Below are 13,577 nucleotides of genomic sequence, written 5' to 3' on the forward strand. Positions count from 1 at the left end.
CCCCTGCGGCCGCTGGCGCGTGGGTGGGTTTCTGCAGGGCGCCCTGCCACCGTCGGTGTGCAAAGGTGACGGTCGCTGCCGCGCGCGCCAGAGGCAGCTCCCACCCCAAGCCGGCGACCGCCGGGCTCTGCGCCCGTCCCCACCCTGCGCTGGGCTCCCTGACGGCCATCTCCCTGCCCGCTCCCACCGGGCCCGGCGGGTGGGCACCAGCGGTCCATGCTCCAGCTCCGCCAGCGCTGCCAGAGCACCAGCAGTGACGGCACGGGCAGGGCAGCTGGGTCGAACAAACATTGCTGTTCCGTAGCTGGGGAGAAATCAGACGCAATTTGTACGTCGTGGCCAGGCTGACACACTCTTGCCATGAAACGTCAGTAAGAGGGGGCTCGTCCTGAGCAGTGAAAGACATTTTCAGTTCTGCAAGGCCAGGCAGTTACCTCGGCAGTTACAATAAAAGCCAGAACCAGTTTCTGGAAGAAATCCTTTCTGAGACATAGATGCTGATGTTTAAGAAGTCTTGTAACACCGGAAAAATTCTTGAGGGGTGGGAAAAAGTCTGTATTAGCTCATTTTTCAAAAAGTGATTCAGATGACCTTGCTGACCGTAGACCAAAGAGGCTGACCATTGATCCCAGCTCGGTCATGGAGAGGATGCAATCAGTTCAGAGTTAAAGGGTGGCAGTGTAATTAATGTTAATCAGTCCAGCTTTACTTAGCACGGAGTTTAATAAAAAAAATCAAATTTAGCTGTTACTTTTTTGAAGTTACAAATGTGACTGACTAAGATAACTGACATAATAGGCGAGACTAGCAACTGTTTGACTTGATACAGCATTCTGATTTAAAATTAGCATTGTGTAAGTTCATTAAAATAACTGCTTTTAATCTCCTTAATATATATCTTCTCAGTTCTAAAAAAAGTCATTACAAACGGGGAACCGTCATGCTAGGATGGGCATTTCTTTTGGACCCCAGGGGAATCAGTTCTCAGCTCAGACATCTCTGCGTTTGCTGATTTGCTGGTGCAGGGGGCACGGGCGGCAGCAGCGGTGCTGGATAACGGGGAAGCCTCTGCTCCGTGCCCGGGCTCTGCGGGCAGAGAGGTGCTGGGGAAGCCTCTGCTCCGTGCCCGGGCTCTGCGGGCAGAGACGTGCTGGGGCAGGGGACGGGGCTGCCGAGGAGCAGCTGGGAGCAGAGCTGGGAGCTGCCAGCAGTGAGTGGCCGAAGACGACTCTGAGCGTGGTGTCATTGTAAAGAAATAAGTCAGTCCCTGGATTTATACGCAAAGAGGCGTTAAATGGAAATATCTGGAGGGGCACATGATGCGAGCGAGGTTGTGGGGGGATGATGTGCCCAGCCTTGCTGCCCTCGGTTGCAACAGGTATCTAAGTGTCGGAGAAGGGTTTGCAAGAGCTGCAGAAATGACTCAGGGTCTGGTGCGTTTGATGGAAATGAACACTGTCTCCGTCAGCTAGAGGAGGGTAGCGGAGAACTCGATCGCATTCTTTGCAAATGCAGAGGGAGAAGACGTTGCTGGAGCATCGCTAGTGCCGCAGGCAAAGGCAGAGCCCGGTGCAGCAACGGGCGCTGGAGCTCGCCGAGCTCACCGGGAACGCGGCGCAGGGCGGCACACGGGTGACCCGCCACCTGGAGCCAGCTCCGGGCCGGCGGGGGCTCTGGGATGGAGTTTTTAATTGCCTCTGGAGATCTTCACAGAGCTGTCCCAGCTCGGGCCAAGGGCCCGCCCTGCCCCTTACTGCCCTGACGTGGGCAGTGGCCGCCCAGCAAGGGGTCAGAGCCAAGCAGAGGTTTTGGTTCCGCTGCAGGGTGCTCCCAGGGCAAACCCCTCCAGGCACCCACCCAGCCTGTGCCCGTAATCTCCGTATTCACTGCAGTCCGAGGGATTTGTCCAAAGTGAACTTGTCCAGGCACTTTTTAAAACTAGGTGAATTTGCATTAGGCATCAGTCTTTCAAGCTCCTACTGTAACTCAGAGGGACTGAGACGATGGACTCGATGCCGAAACCTCTGGGTAAAAATTCCTGGAGGTGAATCACATAGCGGTCCACCCTGTGTGGATCTGCAGGCATCGAACCTCCCGAAACTGATGCTGAAGTGTGTGGAGCCCACCTCTGGCACCCGGAGGCTGGAGGGTCCCTGGTGCTGCTTTCAGCGCAGTTTGAAGCCTGGGGAAGCCTGAAAAGGCAAAGCTAGAGATAAGCAGAACTCGGCGAGTCCTTTATGCTACTTTGTCACATCATAAACATAATGAAGTAGATTTTAGTGCAGAACAATTCGTGGTCAGAGCGTTTGCTGTTCCAAAAACCAAAGACCCATGTGTCCCCCAGCCTTGCAGCCTTCCAGCGAGGGCGCGGAGCCGGGCTGGGTGCAGGGCAGCCCCGCTCCTCCAGCAGCTTCGGCTGCAGCAGCAGCGAGTGCCGGCAGCCGTGAGCGGTGCTGGAGGGTTTTATAAGCGACACAAACCAGGGCCTGCATGCCTGATAGTCACGTTGTAGGAGGTTATGTGGTTTGAAAGTAAAAGCTGGAGACAGTTGTTCATATTGACGGTGGTAGAGGCGTGTGACCGTAGCGGTTCTGGGTGCTTTGCTGGACGCCGGTGGCGGAGCAAGAGGAAGCTGCTCCCGGCTGGATGCCCCTTCCCCAGGGACGGCGAGGGCGAGGGGCTGGCAGCAGCGCCCGGCTGAGTGCAGTGCTGCTTTGGGGGGGCTGACTGAGGACGCTGCTGGCTTAGCACCCACAACCCGGGGGGAGACAGGAGGGGCCGGGGGTCACCTCCCTGCCTGCGCGGCGTCCGTCCGTCTATCCTGAGGCACGGGCGCACGGCGAAGCAGGGCCAGCGCAGGCAGCTCTCTCGTCTCTTTGCAGGGAGCAGCCCTGAAGTACCTGCCTTCCATCCTCGAGGACGTGTTTGGGATCTTCGACTCCTCTGCGCTGGGGTAGGGTCCCCATCACCCCTGTCACCCCCAGCCCTGCTCCGCGGCATGCTCAGCCCCTGCCGCAGCCCCCGCTCCCATCCCGCAGCGACCCCCGTCCTGGAGGGACGCAGGCTGACGCCGAGGGCGGGCGGAGGGGTCTGGGCTTCCTGGCACCTGGGAATTGCCTCCTTATCCCCTTCCTAGTGCAAAACCAGGGGAGGGTTTTGCTCAGTTTTAGCAGTAGCCTGTGCTTCAGGCAGGCGCTGAGCCTGGAAACCCTCAGTCCCAGCCGGGTCCGTTTCGGGAATTCAGGCAGGGTTTTTACACCTGGTGTCTCCGCGCGGCCGTCTGCGGTGGGCATGGGCTGCCTTGCGGCTTTGTGCGGTGGGACCGTTCTGCCCTGCACCTCCTCGCACAGCTCTGCCCCCACGGAGCAGCTCCCCCGTGCCCAGCAGCCCCATCCTGACCAAAACACGGGGTCAGTCAGCACCTGACCCCCCGCTGCTGCGTTTGTCTTCTGCAGAAGGAAAGGGGCTGCGGGTGTTCGGGGCTGCAAAACAAGCACGGTTCTTGCAAGCCCCGTATTTAACACTCATCAAATTCCTCTTGCCTGGACGGCAGGGCCTTGCTGCGGGACTTCATTGGGAACCTGCAGCCCCAGCGCCTGCTGAAGCAGAAGCTGCAGTCCCTGACCGACATTGTCAACAGCAAGATCTTCCAGTCCTACGGTGAGAAGGGGCACCGGGGGGTCCTGGCGGCTCTGCCCGTGCTGAACTTTCCGGGAGGGCCAGGGCATCGGATGGGGACGAGTCCGTGCTGCAGGGACCCCTGCTCTGCCCCTGAGACAGCGCCTGTGCCCGGGGCAGCTCTGCAGAGGGAGGCAATTCCCTCGAGGTTGTGCTGGAACCAGGCACTGCCCGGCCCCTCACCAGGGTGCAGCGGGTGCTGCTGGGCTGAGCCTCTCCTGCTGTCGGAAATGCTGCCAGGCTGCAGGGGGAAATACGGTTTAGCTGAAGCAACATGCAGTCGGTGTGATGATGGTTTAGGAGTGGTGTTTGGGGAGGGGGTGTCGGGGGCTTGCTGTCAGACTGGAAGGACGTACTGAGTAGGATTCCCCAGGTCTGCCCTGGCTCTAATGCTGTTTGGTATTCTTAGGAGTAATCGAGATGATGGAAAAAAGAATAGACTCGGTAAATTTTGCCCTGCAAGGCAGAAGCGACTGGAGGCATGCTAAAGGACAGACTCAGGAATTAAAATAATCTCAACAAGTTGGAGAAAGGTTTTGAAAGATACAGACCATATTTAAGTTAAGAACAATCATGTGAAAGCAATCACTGAGCAAGCAGAGGATGGAGCCCAGGGCAGCGGCAGTGCTGCAGGAGGGGTTTGGGGCCGGGGGAGCAGAGGGGCTCAGCGACGCAGCCCTCACGGGGAGAGCATCCCTCGGGCATGCGAGTGCCCTGCACCCTGCCCAGCGTCAGCGAAGCCTTCGCTGGGCTTACTGCCGGGTGCGGTTTTGGGTGGCACAAGAAACTTATGGCTAAACTGGAGAAAGTCCAGAAGAAAGCAGTGAGAGAAGCAGAGCTTAGAAGACAGGGTGAGGAAGAAACAGCTGAGGGGCTCGGGGCAGGGAAGGGCACGGGGAGATGCGATGAGCTTCCAAATATCCACACGGCATCTTCAAAGAGAAAGGGAGCGAGCTGCCTTGGGGAGCTGGGGCAGAGGCCCTGGCCTTCAGCCGCAGCAGGGAGGCTCGGGAGCCGCTCAGCCGCGGGCAGCAGGAACCATTTTGTGTCTCTGCCCATGGAGATTTTGAGAGCCAGCAACATGAACGTGTCTAATGCGGCCACTGAGCGTGGGTGGCAGGTCACCTCCTGCCGCCTGCTCCAGCTCTGCTCTGAGCCACCACGATCCTGCGAGTGCTCCCCGCATCCCTCCCGGCATTCACCCTGGGTCCTTCCCCGCATCCCTCCCCGCATCCCTCCCGGCATCCACCCTGGGTCCTTCCCCGCATCCCTCCCCGCATCCCTCCCGGCATCCACCCTGGGTCCTTCCCCGCATCCCTCCCCGCATCCCTCCCGGCATCCACCCTGGGTCCTTCCCCGCATCCCTCCCGGCATCCACCCTGGGTCCTTCCCCGCATCCCTCCCCGCATCCCTCCCGGCATCCACCCTGGGTCCTTCCCCGCATCCCTCCCCGCATCCCTCCCGGCATCCACCCTGGGTCCTTCCCCGCATCCCTCCCTGCATCCCTCCCAGCATCCACCCTGGGTCGTTCCCCACATCCCTCCCCACGCTCCCCGGGAGGGGGTACAACACCACTCCTCCACACCCCACAACGGCAGACAGCGGTGCCAGCAAGAAAACAGCAGAGAAATGTTTTTCTCCCACCTTCCTTCCCCTTGCCCCCACTTTAGTGGTGCCATGGTAGTGATAAGCAGCAACGCGGAGCCGCCAGTGCAGCGTGGTGTCGCAAATACCAGCCCTGGGCAGAGGAGCAGAGTAATATGTAAGAGGAAGAGCACAGGATTTTCATGTATTCGGCACTAGAGACTCCAGTTTATCTAGATGGTGTCCAGTTTAAAAAGTGTCCATCTATTTAGTTAAATCGTAAGCACCTTTACCAGAGCAGAGAAGCAGAACAAAGTCTGTTGGTGGAAGCTGAAGGCTTTTCTATTTTAGTTTAGTTTATTTTAGCAGCGAGGATACGTAGCTGTGTAACAGGGTGCAGTGAATTCTCTGTGTTGGAGCCTTCCCACCAGGATTTAATGTTTTTCCAAAAACCCTGCTCCATCCGAGGGGGAAGTTGAGAGCTCCGTGTGTGTGTGGGTCGCAGCCCAGCCCAGGCATCGTGCTGGTCCCGTCCGTCCTGCTGGTCCTCTCCAGTGCCGGGGCGGTGCTGGCGCCCGCCAGCCCCACGCCTCCCTGTCCACCCAACAGAGTGCCGGGAGCTGCTGCTGCAGACGGCGGTGCCCATCCTGCAGGAGCTGATCGAGAAAGGGGAGGAGGAAGATGCCTGCATTGAGCTGCTCAGCAACATCCTGGAGGTGCTGTACAAGGCCCAGAAGGTAAATCCCATCTTCTCTGGTGCCTCCTTTTCCCTCCCCAGTAATTGCCTTGGAAATGACCTGACTAAACCCGTTTGAGTCGGGCTAAGCACAAATTACTGGCCACGATAGTGTTGGGGCTGATCGTGGTCCATCCAAAGTCAAAGGGGGCTGTTGGCACCCACCATCCCAGTGGGAACCTGCCCAAGCTGGGAGTAAAAACCTTTTCATTTCCACCTCAGCTGGTCCCTGGCGGGTTCCCATCAGTCCCCGTAAGTGGGGAAGAGGCCCCCACGCCAAGGGACAGCACCGACCCGGGGGCAAGGGGGCATCACCAGCCGTGCCTCTCGCTGTCCCTGCTCTGCAGGCCCAGGAGAAGGGCGAAGGCAGGGGAGAAGGCAGCCGCTCAGCGATTGCCTGCTGGCCCCGGGCAGCGTCGCACTCCAAAATTTAGCAGTGATGGCCCTCAACGTGAGCCAGAGCCCCGCAGCGTGGGGGTCCAGCCCAGTGTGCCACAGCAGAGAGCCGACCGTGCCCAGGGCGGCGGGGAGCCCCGCGTACCCCCTTCCTGCGCTGCCTGCAGGACCTGCGTGCTGGTGCCGGGGACCAGAGCGAGCGAGCACGGCCATAACCAGTCCAGCCGCAACGGGGGGCTGCGCGGGCTGGGGTGCGGCCAGCCACGGTCCTGCTGCCGGTGCCTGACTTGTCCCGGGCTGGCCTCCGGTGGGACGGGGCTGTCCTTGCCGGCATCAGCCCAGCTCCCGGGGCACTCTTTGTTGCAGAGAGCGGAGGAGCTGCAAGCGCAGCACAGGGCAGGCGGGGGAAGGCGCAAGGACCACGGGGACACGGAGCTGGTGAGTGCCTCTCTGACGGGCTTCGGCACTCGGTGGATGGTGGGAAGGAGCCAGGCGCCCCTGCGCATTCGGGAAGGGCTTATCCGCATCTCACTGCGGTGACAAACCCTGTACGGGCACCTGGATCAACGCGCGGAGCTGGGCTGCTGGCAGGGATGCCGCGGCGATGGGGTCAGGCCTGGGAGGTGTCCTGCAGGGCTGGGGGTCCAGGCTTGCTGTGAGCCCACAGTGCCGTGTCCCACCCTGGGGTGGGGGGTGTCTGTGCCCAGACCTTCGCCCTGGCCCCACGCGGCCTCGGTGCTTCTTTGTGCACCGGTGGGTGCGCTCAGGCCATTCTGGCTCCTCGCTCGGGCAAGGAGCGAGCAAGGGCTCATGGCTCGTGCGGGGCATCGGGGCTGCGCGGTGGCCCAGCGGCACTGGCCCAGCCCTATTGCATAGGGCAAGGGAGCTGGGGCAGGGTCTGGAGCACAGGGCTGGTGGGGAGCGGCTGAGGGAGCTGGGGGTGTTCAGCCTGGAGAAGAGGAGGCTGAGGGGAGACCTCATCGCTCTGCAGCTCCTGGCAGGAGGGGGCAGGGAGGGGGGTCGGGCTCTTCTCCCAAGGAACAGTGATAGGACGAGAGGAAATGGGCTCAAGCTGCACCAGGGGAGGTTTAGGTTGGAAATTAGGAAAAATTTCTTCACGGAAAGGGTAGTCAGGCATTGGAACAGGCTGCCCAGAGAGGTGGGGGAGTCCCCATCCCTGGAGGGGTTCAACAAACGGGCAGAGGTGGCACTTGGGGACATGGTTCAGTCTGGTCTGCCCTTGACTGGTTTAGAGTAGACTTGGGTAGTGTAGGTCAATGGTTGGACTGGATGATCTTAAAGGTCTTTTCCAACCTAAACGATTCTGTGATTCTATGATTCTGTGATTCCCAGCGTGGCAGGCAAGGCGTGTACAAGGTGTGCCGGCCCTGCAGAGCTGGCTCGTGCTGGGTCACAGCCCTGCCAGCGTGCCGGTGGCCCTGCTTTGCCCCACTGGCCTCGCTGCTCCCCAAGCGCTGTCAGGATAAAGCGTGGGCTTGCAATGCTGGAAGCAGCCCACAAAAGGCAGAGCACAACCGGTGAGCGCTGACAGCCCCAGCAGTGTGACCTGCGCTCATGGCTCTCCTTGTAGGCTCTTGCCCTGGCATCACGGGTGTTTGGGCTGAGCATGTTGAAGTCAGGCGCAAGCACAGCCCTTGCACAAGTGCGCTGGCAGCTCCCTCCCTGGCTCACCCTTCTCCTCCTCTGTTTCCTGTGGCACAGAATCGCAGCACGCTGTGGGATGCTGGGTCACGTCGCTGTGGTGCCAGGCTAGGGTACTTGGCGGGGCCAGGCGTGTCCATGCCTCAGTAGCTGCCCCCCTTTCCCCGCGTTGCCTGGGTGCTGCCCTCCGTCCCCTGCCTTTCTGCAGCTAGCATCGGCCCATGTCCCTGGGCCACCAGTGAGCCCGTCACCGTCTCTTCCCGCAAGCCCCAGTCCACCCCCAGCAGGGCCCAGTGGCTGGAAGTAGCGTGGCAGCTGCCGGCGGTGGCCGTTCTTGCAACATTTTGGGAAAGCGCAGGGACCCTTGCTCTGGCTCTGCAGGATGCTTCCTCCATTTCTATCCTTTCTAGGCTGGTCCGTGCTTTGGGGTCCCTTTCTGGGACCCCTCGGGAAGGCCAGATGTCACACCTACAGCACAGCGACTGGCGCTGTGGAAGCTGAACTAGACATGTGCCGCCATGTCCTGGGTGGGCAAGGTGGCTGTGTGAGGGTGGCTTTTTAATTCCTGTGGCACTGGAAATCCCAGGCAATGGAAGGGAAAGCTTGGAAATTGTGGTTGAAATGTCTCATTTTGACCTTAACTTTTAAACCTAAAATAGCCTTTAAGGAGAGGATAGTCGGGATGCTCATGGGTGAGGATACTTCTCCTGTTTCAGCCCCATGCGAGATGAAACCCACCTTTGCGGTACCGACTGCGCTGGGGGACAGCTCTGCCTGGCACGGACGCAGCTGTCCCCAGCCGTCCCCAGCCGTCCCCAGCCGGGCGGCCGGCTTTGCCGGGGAGGCGTACGAGGCCGAGCTGTGCGGAGACCCCGAGCCACATACTTACACCAGAGCGCATCACCTCGTTCCAGCCGTAGCTCCAGCTGGTCACCCTGATGCTGCCAGCCCCCCATGCGGGGATTAAACGAGACGTACTTGCTGTGCTGGAGTGGACAAGGCTTTTATTTCAGTATGTCATATAAATCACGAATCTTTAGAGTCAGCTCGTGGTTTCCCATCTCCTGAGGTGCCATCAGCCTGTCCCTCCTGGCAGCATGCTCCCGCCCGGCCACTGCCAAGGACCAGAGCTGTCTGGTCCCACGGCTGGGAATCCCGGGCACGGGGCTCATCCAGCAGCCACGGTCCCCCACAGCTGGAGCTGCAGAGATGCTGGGGCTTGTCCGATGGCCACCATCTCCTGCAGCTGGAGCAGAGCCGCTGCCTCCCCACTCCACGGGGCACGACAGGGTGCTGAGGAAACTTGTGCCCTCAGTCCTGGCTCCTGCACCCTCTGCCAAGAAAAACACTTTGCAATCTCCTTGCCTGCTTTTTTTGGTAAGCCGCAGTAATTGCGGCGGTGCCACAGGGCCGGTCACGTGTGGCCCAGGAGGTGATGTGCCCCCAGCCCAGCCTGCCAGCACCGGGTGCCGGCAGGGTCTGGGGACCGCGTGCCGGCTCTGTGCCATGGGAGTGATTCCCGTCGGCTGCGGTGATGGTGCTGCCACCTGTGCCCTCCCTCCCGGCACCATGGCAGGCAGCACCAGGCACTCAGGCACGGCCGTGACACCTCTTGCCTTGCAGGTGAAGGTGAAGAAGCACATCCAGCTGATCCTGGAGCGGCTGTTGCACACCGTCAATCGGAGGGTGATCGTCCTGGACCGGGAGAACACCCTGCGGGTGAGTACCACGACCGCCACCTTGTGCTGTGCCGGGCGTCGGGGCCTTGCCGCTTCCCATGGCTGCATTTGGGTGACGCGGGAGATGCAAAAGGCGTTGCTGATTTAGGGGTCTGGGACTGGGTGACCAACGCTGCTCCTCAGCTGGCACCACAGCCTGGTACCCAGCTGGCTGGGGCTGGATGTGCAGTATTAAACGCAGCAGGATGCACAAGGAAGCCTAAAAGGGAGGGGGAGCCGTGCCAGGAGCAGGTCTTGAGCAGAGGGTGCGCTGCGAGGAGCAGGCAGGGTGTTTGTGAGGCAGGAAGCCCATTTTTGGAAGCAGATGAGGGGCTTGGGCTGTATTCCTCAGAAAAAAAACATCACAATTTGACATGCCAAGAACACGTGGGAGGAATGTGCTGGGACACCCACCTCTCATGGGAGGAGGAGGAAGGGCAGAGCGCTGCTCAGCCGAAGCTTCATGCAGGGCAGCTGCAGCGGGTGCAGTGATCTGATTATGAAGGAACGGGAAAGAGAGCTGTGGCCAGCGTGGGTTCATGGGCACTCTGCTGTGGACGTGGCGGCAGACCCAGCGTGCTTGGCTGGGCAGCGAGGCGTGGGCCCGACAAGCTGCTCTGGGTCGCGAGGGTGGGTGAGGAGCTGGGTCCCACCGCGTTCCGAGCCCGGAGCGAGTGGTGGGGCCGTGGAGCAGTGAAGCGCCGTGCTGCGGGGAAGCGCCGTGCTGCGCCGTGCCACGCTGCGTGCCGTGCCCGGGGAGGTGTGGGCATCCGGAGTGGCAGCTCAGCCCTTTGCTTGAGCCTTCTTGGGATAAGCCTGCAGGTTTGTCATCCTGTTCTTTGTTCTCGTTAATAAATACCTAACTAAACCAAGGCAATAAAGCCGGCGGGCAGGACAGGAGCTTTATGTTCAGTGGCCCTGCCCATGCTCTCCAGCAGATGAGGCTGCCCTGGTCTGCAGGCATCCCAGGTGCTGGGATTGCTCCCACCAACACGCTGAGGCACCGGCATTGCCGCTCCCTGCCCAGTGACCCCTTCTTGTACCCCCAAGGGGCAGGGGAGGTGCGAGGTCTCCCCTCCAGCTCCCGGCTCAGCCTGCCCTCCCCTGCCCGCTCGGCCGGCACAGCCGTGGCGGTGCAGCCCTGTGGTGATGTTTCCCGACAGCGGCTCTGCCATCCTGGGTGGCTTTGCTAGCTGAGCCGATGGGTGCAGTCCCTGGCACGTGCCCAGGCACAAGGGGCTCTGCTGCCGAAAACCGCACGGCTGGAGCTGTGCCTGGTGGGCACAGGGAGCTCTCAGCACCGGATACGATTCAGGCAGGAGATGTGACTTGGGCAGGAGGTGCGTACAGGGCTGCATTTGGTATCGTCTTGCTTTTAGCCTTTGTTCCCAGGCTGCATGATTCAGTGCCAGAGGAAGCAAGAGCAAAAAGAGCTGTTGGGCATGCTCTGCTAGGCTGTGACAGAGGCGAGGAGGGACACTGGGTGCTGAAGCGTGGCCCCATATGCAGTGTGGGAGAAGGGGAGCGATCCTTTGGCTGCGCCCCGCTCTCACCACTTGCTCCCCTTCCCATGCGCTGGCCCTGCCGGGCTCCAGAAACGCCGTCTGGCAGCTTTCCCAGTGCCGTTCATGATTCCCATGCCACTGCTGCAGCCCCTGCTTTCATCCCGGTGTCTGAGGCTGCTTTCATCCCGGTGTCCGAGGCTGCTTTCATCCCGGTGTCCGAGGCCCCTCAGCCCGGGCTGCTCCAGCAGCTCTGGCTGCCGGGAAGGCCTGGGGGGACCAGAGACACGGCTGCCCATGCCGGGGGTGGCCTCTGTCCGTCCTGTTGCTGCTGGGCAAGAAGGGAGGAGCAGCCCAGGTTCACTGTCCCAGGAATTGGGGTTCTGAGACGCCTCCGGCCTCCCCTGCCACCGCCTTGACAGCTCGGCCCCGTCCCATGGGGCTCAGGAGCGCTCTGCAGGGAAGGGACGAGCTGCCGCAGGAGAGGCTGCGACTGAGGCTCGGGCGGCTGCTGGTGAGCGGGGCTGGTGCAGGGTGCTGCAGCATCTCCCATGGCCGAGCTGTTGGGGCTCCTCGGCACCACGGGGTCCCCTCGGCACCGCCGGCCCCTCCTGGCAATGCCAGGTTGCAGCCCAGCGAGCGCCAGGCGGGTCCCCGGCACAAGGGATGGGGCTTAACACTGTGTCAGCTTCTGTGCGTGCGAGTCTCCTGCTTTGCGGTACCATGGTACCCTTAGATTGGATATTAGGAAAAATTTCTTCACGGAAGGGGTGGTCAAGCATTGGAACAGGCTGCCCAGAGAGGTGGGGGAGTCCCCATCCCTGGAGGGGTTCAACAAACGGGCAGAGGTGGCACTTGGGGACATGGTTTAGTGGGCATGGGGGTGTTGGGTTGATGGTTGGGCTGATGATCTTGGAGATCCTTTCCAACCTTAGCGATTCCTGGTTTTTACTTTCATTATAAATAATCCAGCCCCCAAGCCAGGAAACGTGAAATTGCTACTCGACCCTTAATGGGTTTAGTGGTGGAGTTGGCAGTGTTAGGTTACTGGTTGGACTGGGTGATCTTAAAGAGCTTTTCCAACATAAACGATTCTGTGATTCTATGATTCTATGGTGCGGGTGCCAGCTGGAGAGGCCATGGCCAGACCTTCCTGCCCTCCGCCCCCTCGCCAGACCTCTGGTTGCCACAGCCTCTTGCTGTGGCCCAGGGCAGCAGGCACTTCCCGGAGGAGGCTGGGCAATGTCCTCCTCTCCGAGGCCAGTGGCCCCGCTGGCAGGGCTGTGACTGCTCCTGCCACCGGCGGACGCTGAGGCAAGAGCCCCGGTGCTGCGTGCGGGCAGCGTCGCCCAGCCCCAGGCTGCGGGGAGCGATCGCCCTGCGGCTCCACGGCAGCGGAGGGTGCTCAGGGCACAGCTCATCCCGGCGGGATGGCGGGAGCATGGGGAGCACGTACTGCGCCGCACACACTCGCCTCGCACTGCTGCCGCCGGCCGCTTTCATCTGGGACCCTCATTAAACTGATGCTGAATTTCTCCTCTCATGAGCAGCCTTGCAGAGGCTGGAATATTTGAGATGCTAATTCCTTTCTCCCTGTAATTAGGCAGTGCGTCCTGCAGCCAGGGAGGCCCTGCCAGCCGGCTGTGAAGGGGGAGATGGAATTTCTAGCCCCAGCAGCCCCAAGCAGCCCTCGCTCCTGTGGCAGCCCCGGGTGCAGGCAGGCTGTGCGGGGCTCAGCCCCCCAGCCTCGCACAGGGGAGCTCGCTGGAAGGAAAGCCATGGCCCCCGGGACCCCCCCAGCCTGCCCTCCCACCTGGGGGTCTCCTCTCTGCTGGCCAGGGTCCCATTTTCCACCGTCTCTGACTAGGGCTGCAGGAGAAACCCTCGGCACTCCTGGCTAACCTGCAGGCAGTGGCCGGGGGGGGGACAGGTGAGCAGCCCACACTGTGGGGTGCAGGGACGGGCGCTGGTTTCAGCCGGGCAGGCTGGCAGCACCGGGGGTCCAGGCGGCCCTCGGGGAGCCCCGAGGCAGAGGAGGGCCCGAGGCTGCTCTCACCAAGGGACTGCGGGTGCCTGGGGCTGGGCAAGCCCTGCAGCCCATGCAGGGGAATGGCTACCAGCCCCCTCCTCATCCTCACCCAGAACAGAAGTGCACAGGTGGGAGAGGATGTAACAAAAATAGCGTCTCCGTAGAATTTATTGAATTCTCATTAAATACAGCCGTTGTTCCCCTCGCCTTATTTACACAGGGGCTTCGATAGATTAAACTGAACAGTTAAAAATATAAAAGCTGGTGCTACC

General features: G+C 60.9%; 1 protein-coding gene across 1 annotated transcript in view; it reads left to right on the forward strand.

The window, feature by feature from the left end:
* Positions 1 to 13,577, forward strand: part of LOC142593442 (dedicator of cytokinesis protein 2-like) — an 89,015-nt gene that overhangs the window by 33,022 nt on the left and 42,416 nt on the right. Inside the window, exons 24-28 of the mRNA XM_075709506.1 lie at positions 2,883 to 2,953; positions 3,554 to 3,660; positions 5,872 to 5,999; positions 6,761 to 6,832; positions 9,680 to 9,775. Coding sequence (XP_075565621.1) covers positions 2,883 to 2,953; positions 3,554 to 3,660; positions 5,872 to 5,999; positions 6,761 to 6,832; positions 9,680 to 9,775 — 474 coding nt within the window. The remainder of the gene's footprint in view (positions 1 to 2,882; positions 2,954 to 3,553; positions 3,661 to 5,871; positions 6,000 to 6,760; positions 6,833 to 9,679; positions 9,776 to 13,577) is intronic.

The sequence above is a fragment of the Pelecanus crispus genome, chromosome 4 (assembly GCF_030463565.1).
Source record: "Pelecanus crispus isolate bPelCri1 chromosome 4, bPelCri1.pri, whole genome shotgun sequence".
In the NCBI taxonomy this organism is placed as follows: domain Eukaryota; kingdom Metazoa; phylum Chordata; class Aves; order Pelecaniformes; family Pelecanidae; genus Pelecanus; species Pelecanus crispus.